At 52.3% G+C, this 5,600-nt stretch overlaps 1 protein-coding gene across 1 annotated transcript; it reads right to left on the reverse strand.

Moving 5' to 3' along the window:
• Window positions 1-1,089: 1,089 nt before the first annotated feature.
• Window positions 1,090-4,472, reverse strand: LOC109757440 (aquaporin NIP2-1). Its single transcript, XM_020316262.4, has 5 exons — window positions 4,176-4,472; window positions 3,847-4,071; window positions 2,225-2,419; window positions 2,063-2,124; window positions 1,090-1,655 (listed from the first exon to the last, which is right to left on the reverse strand). Exons 1-5 carry the CDS (start codon window positions 4,323-4,325, stop codon window positions 1,400-1,402), a joined length of 888 nt encoding a protein of 295 aa, XP_020171851.1. The 5' UTR covers window positions 4,326-4,472; the 3' UTR covers window positions 1,090-1,399.
• Between the last annotated feature and the right edge of the window lie 1,128 nt (window positions 4,473-5,600).

Raw genomic sequence — 5,600 nt, forward strand, 5'->3', positions numbered from 1 at the left:
GCCGCCACCACCTTCCACACCTAAGTCATGTGATCGGATCTACCAAAGCACCCGTCGTTGCTCCCTGTACATGTGGATGCATTTAAGTGTTGCGCCTATTATGGTTGGGTGAATCACACAACGGATTTTGAGAGGAGAAGGTGATTGTATGACTATTTGTGCATCGACTTCTTGCTCCGACTCAACTTTTGCTAGGCGGTGACGGCGGTGCTTCCGGCCGGGCCGACGATCGTCGAAGGTGAGTTGTCGGTGGCAGCAATTCCATCTACGTAGGTGGCAGCGGCGACCTTCTGCATCCCAACAAAGCGGTCCTCCCCTCGGGCACGTGGATGGCGTCGTGGTCCTGTGTTGCTGTTTGTTTGTCGCAACAGGATAGAGGGTCTTGGACCTTCAGATCCGGCAGCAACAGCAAATATGGTTTGTCAACCAATTATGCAACACTGGAGAGGATGTGCAGGACTGCCGAAGTCTCCCAAATAGGTGGCAACTGACACTTGTTGCGGCTTGCCTGCCTGCTTATGCGGGCATGGTCTTCACTTGCTTCGCATCTCACATCAAAATCGTGCCTACCATGTACTTGATGGGATCGCGGAAAGTGGTGGGGACAACACATGATGACTTCGATTTTGGTGGTGTTTCTTGAGTACTCAGTCTCGAGCACCGGGGTGAAAACCCAAGGTCTAACTTAATTGGTTATACCTGCCAATGGCAGTGTTCTTGGGTCGGTATCTTATGGAAGGCATTGCTCGGATTTGCTTAGTCCTTATCTTTAGGATGAAAACCCGAAATTTGACCTTTGGTGGTTGGATCCGACGATGATGACGCTTGATCGCCCTTCTCTTGCTAGATGCCTTGCTATTGAAGAACCTTTCACGCTGTCTTTGTGATGGCAAAAGATGGTTCGATCGATGTTTTGATTACTTTGATTTTTTTTTCTCCGCCTCCTTAACGATAGTTTTTTTTAGATTAACCAGTAGTCTGAAGATGAATCATAATCATACTTCATGGTTCAAACTCAAAATTATAAAGGTAGAGCCCCTCCAAAGACTGCTCAAACGGGAGGGAGGTGCGAAAAGCTAACACATGTTCTTTTGAGAACCAAAGCCACGGATGTTTTATGTACTGCAATTGCAGGAGAGATACACTTGGCACGCGTGCGACTGCAGAGTGCGGACTGATGCGCCCCCAAAATCAGGCCCCCAAGCTCAGTCGCCTGCACACATGAACAGAGCGAGGGAGCAAATCTACTGCGACATGCGCGGGCGAAGAAACATACACATGCGCGCACGCGCGTACTCCCCTGCATGCATCGACCAACCAACCACTGAATACAAGTGACACACACGCACACACACATAACAACTACCAAGGACACACTGGGAAATGGATATGGTCCGAATCAGACGGGGATGTGGTCGAGCTCGTCGTCGTCGGCGGCGACGGACTGGCTCTGCAGCCGCCGGAGCTTGAAGGAGGAGAGCTTCTGGGGGCCGTCCTTGGGCGGGTCCTCGAAGCGGATGTAGGTGTAGGTCCAGGCCCCGCTGAGCGTGCCGAGGACGGGGCCCAGGAAGTAGAGCCAGAGGCCGGGGTAGCGGTTGCTGGCCAGCGCCGGGCCCAGCGTCCTCGCCGGGTTCATCGATCCACCTGACACCGCCCTGCACTCGATCGGTCGCCGTCGCGTCTCAGTTTTATTCCATAATTAATCCCGTTTATATTATATTAGTGCATAATACTACTAACATATTCTTCGTCTGACGCGGCCACTATCAATCATGTCATTGTACTTAGCGTGCCCCATCGTTCCATGCTAGCTTAGGCCATGGAGGATACGGTCAAGGTTACCAAGATTAAGAATGTTATCAGCGACCCCGCCGGCTTGGCTCTTCCCTTGGCTGCCAAGAGCCAAGTGGTGATTAACTGGGCCTAATTAAGAAATTTCTCGTTTTGGGCGTGAGTGAGAATGAATTAGATACTACGTAGTCCAAGTAGTGATTTCTTAACTGCTACTAGCCGGCAAGGGGAGGTGTTAATTGATTAATCTCTAAGCGTGGTATATATTTACCCTGCGAAGATGGAGGTAATGCAAACGGAGGAACCGACAGCCAACCCAGCCAACTCACCCACCTGCATGAACGAAGAGAGGAAAGAACAACGTCAGAATCAATGATTTTACAGAGGTCGACAAATGGCAATCATCATCCAAGACGGCGGCCGGACGACTTACCGCTCTGGTGTCCGTGGCGACGGCGAGGGTGACGAACATCATGTTGAAGGTGACGACGACCTCGATGACCAGCGCGTGCCAGTGCGGCCCGACCGGCTCGGTGGTGCCGATCACGGTGATGGGGTGGAGCACCGCCTTGAGCACGAAGGACGCGCAGATCGCGCCGGTGAACTGCGCCGCCCAGTAGAACGGGACCTGCACAAGCACAAGCACAATCATCCATCAGAACAGATGCGCATCGAATCGGTTCGTGAATATGTGCAGCTAGCATGGTAATTGGCCGGCTGGCCGGAATAGGGTGCCGATCGAAAGGCCGCGCTGCACGCGATCTCCGGCAGATCCGGACCTCGAATATATGGCACATGTCCCAAATCTCACAGCACCTACGCCACGAACCTGTGAGCCCCACAGAGACATGGCCTGCCTAAGTGCCTCACGCACTCTGCGGCCGGTACGTACGCAGGCAGCAGGAGAGCTCCTGTGGCCGCGACACATGTAAAGGCCGGCGCGGCACGCGGTCGTCTTCCAGGTCGAGCCGGAAGGCGATTTCGCACGGTGAAAATGCCAACTAAAAGCGGTGTCAGTGTTAAACCGGTCGGTTGGTGCGGCACAGTGCCAGCGTTAGTGCTGGCCAGTGCCCCCGGCCGTGTATCTCCTGTGATCGATGCATACGCTTTGCCGCCACTAACTGAACCATCGCGGTAAGAAAAAGAAAGCTTTTTATTCATTTTCCGACTAGAAAAGAAAAAAAATAGCTTGCTTTTCATATATCTGATGCGACCGAGCTTTAGTTTGGTGCCTCGATCGATCACACCTCGCACATATAGCCTGCCTAATAGTACTGCTTTTGTGCTACATGCAAAGTAATTTCTTCCAACAAACTCCAACTAGACAAATCGACAGGGAAAGGGACGTGCGAGGAGAAGCAGCCAAGCTACTCCAAGTGGCTACTCATTGTACTGGGCTTCTGGGCATCGTTTTGGTGTATGAATACCATCATGAAAGATACTGCCCGATTGGTTGGTTCGGACAGCAAGTTACGCGAGCATATACCCTAACCCCGTTGCTTTTGACTCTGCTTATAGCTTATAGCTAAGTCCAACAAGCTAGATGCTATGTCGACTCAATAATTCGCCGACTACGCTTAAAGAAGCGATTGAATTTGGCAGTATCACCTCCATGACAACACCCTGAAAAGTACGTGTGAGTTAACTGGGTTTTTAGCCATGACTAAACAAATCAGCATGTGATCATCCCATTTTCTAGCCTGAAAACGGTTTTTCAAATACTGAAGCAACTGTGGTAATCTGATAAGGGCGCTGAACATTTCTTTAACCGGAGGCGGTCCTGAGCATTGTACGTAGCCATAACAAAGCAATCCATGGGTTTTCTTGTGCGGCTTGTGTCATCCAGTCGAGATAGTATCTCGATCGATGAGTGGGGTGTTTGCCAAGATCTTCGTTGGAAATAACAGATTAAGAGAAAGCGAGAGGATTAACGTGATTACTAGTAATGGGATGGCTTTTGTGGCTGGATGATCTAGGCGTTTAGCAGCTAGTGCATATGCAGCGTCACTGCTCGACTGCCCAGAGTTGTGTGCTGTTGCGTAACGTATGTAGTACCTGAATCCAGGGGAAATGGCGGAATATGGCGAAGGCGAGGGTGACGGCGGGGTTCATGTGCGCGCCGGAGATGTGCCCGACGGCATAGATCATGACGACGACGATGAGCCCGCCGGCGACCGACTGGCCGAGCTGCGATATGCGCGTGACGTCGTGGGCGCTGATCGCCGCCGCCCCGCACGTCACGAACACCAGCAGGAACGTCGACACCACCTCCGACACCACCTGCAGATCGACAGAACCGTTCGCGTCATTCATGCAGCGACCCAAGTGATCGATCACGCGGCCGGCGCAGTTGTATGATCGACGGATCGGTCGATGTGGCTCACCTTCTTGAGGAGGTGAGGAGGGAAGTAGTCGGCGATGGACCGCTCGGTGTAGTACACCATGCTGGGCGTGGTGGAGTTCTGCACCGTGCCGATGTCGTGGATCTCGCTGGAGAAGGTGGCCCTGGAGTTCGACCTCGAGTTGGTGGCCATTTCCAAAGTCGACGAACTAGCAGAGCTATCCCAGCACCTGAGACTGAGCTCCTGCTTTGTAGGTGGAGAGGAGGAGGCTTACATGAAGTAGCTTTGCTCGCTTGCTCTTTGGGGAGATGAGAACGGGGTATTTATAGGGCTGGAGAGGAAACCTTGAGCGGGCGCGAGGTGGCAGATGCTAGCAGTCCACACTCACCTTTTAATTAGGCCTGGGTGTCGGATAGGCACTGGGGCTTGTGCTGCTGCTCAGCTCCGATCAATCTCCCGCGCTCCGTGTTTTCTCCATTAGTTTTCTTGTTTTTAAATCTGCTCGAACGCGTTGTCGGATGGTCATTGGACGAAATAAACCAAATCCCAGGCTTGTTCTCTTCTGCTTAAGGGCATGCATAAACGTGTTAGGGCCATCCCCGGGGGCGAAAAGTACGCAAATGATATTTCAATCGGCCGATAGTTGAAATGATTGCAGTTGTAAATTCGCAGGTGCCTATAATATGCCGGGATAAAGGCGCGACGTCGGCGTCGTGACGCCGATGTACGGCGACGAACCGATTCTTTTAAGCTAGGGTTGCTCGGGAGAAACAAATTCCATTGTAGGTGATGGATGGATATTTCAGGGGAGGCAGGGGGGTCTCCTACGTCCGTCCCATGGCTTATGCTTTCGAGCTTGTGTTTAGGTTGACATTGGCATATTCTACTGCCCTAGAAGACACGCAGTGCAGGCGTGATGAGGCAAAGCCAATAACCAGGACAGCCGTACCGGGAGTTTATCATTGGCCGGAGGGGCATTGTCCCTGTCAGCAGTTGCCGCCATTTCCAGATCAACGATGGAGCCGGATCAACTGGATGTTTTTCAAATGCAGGGCTCGCTCATGGCGAAATTCAAATGATGAGTAGTTGCAGATTTGCTAAGATGCCATTACAATAAGGGGTTATCTTAACCACTCTCTCTGCACTGCCGTCACCGCTGTGACGCTGTCGAATGGCAGTGCACTTTGATCGATGGTCGCCGTCAGAACCGACCTGCCACTGCTGAAAAAATCTTGTGCTGATGTCCGATATTAGTCAACCAAATTTGCAGTCCGGAGTGACTCCTCGCCGATCTCCGGCTCCCTTTTCGCCCTGTCGGGTGCGCACCGGATCAGTGGGGGATCGTGTGCGAGCAACTGCATTCAGGCTTCAGAGTTCAGACATCGCCGATTCAGGCGTCCGGATACTAATCCTCCTCTTCTGTTGCCTGGGATCCTCAGCAACTGCCTGAATTGAGCAATGCGAGAC

This window comes from Aegilops tauschii, chromosome 6 (assembly GCF_002575655.3).
Source record: "Aegilops tauschii subsp. strangulata cultivar AL8/78 chromosome 6, Aet v6.0, whole genome shotgun sequence".
Lineage (NCBI taxonomy): Eukaryota > Viridiplantae > Streptophyta > Magnoliopsida > Poales > Poaceae > Aegilops > Aegilops tauschii.

Coding starts and splice junctions, on each gene's coding strand:
- LOC109757440 (XM_020316262.4), bottom strand. CDS start 4,325: ATGGCCACCAACTCGAGGTCGAACTCCAGGGCCACCTTCTCCAGCGAG. Junction 4,072..4,175: donor CTCCTCACCTCCTCAAGAAG/GTGAGCCACATC, acceptor GTCGATCTGCAG/GTGGTGTCGGAGGTGGTGTC. Junction 1,656..2,062: donor ATTACCTCCATCTTCGCAGG/GTAAATATATAC, acceptor GATCGAGTGCAG/GGCGGTGTCAGGTGGATCGA.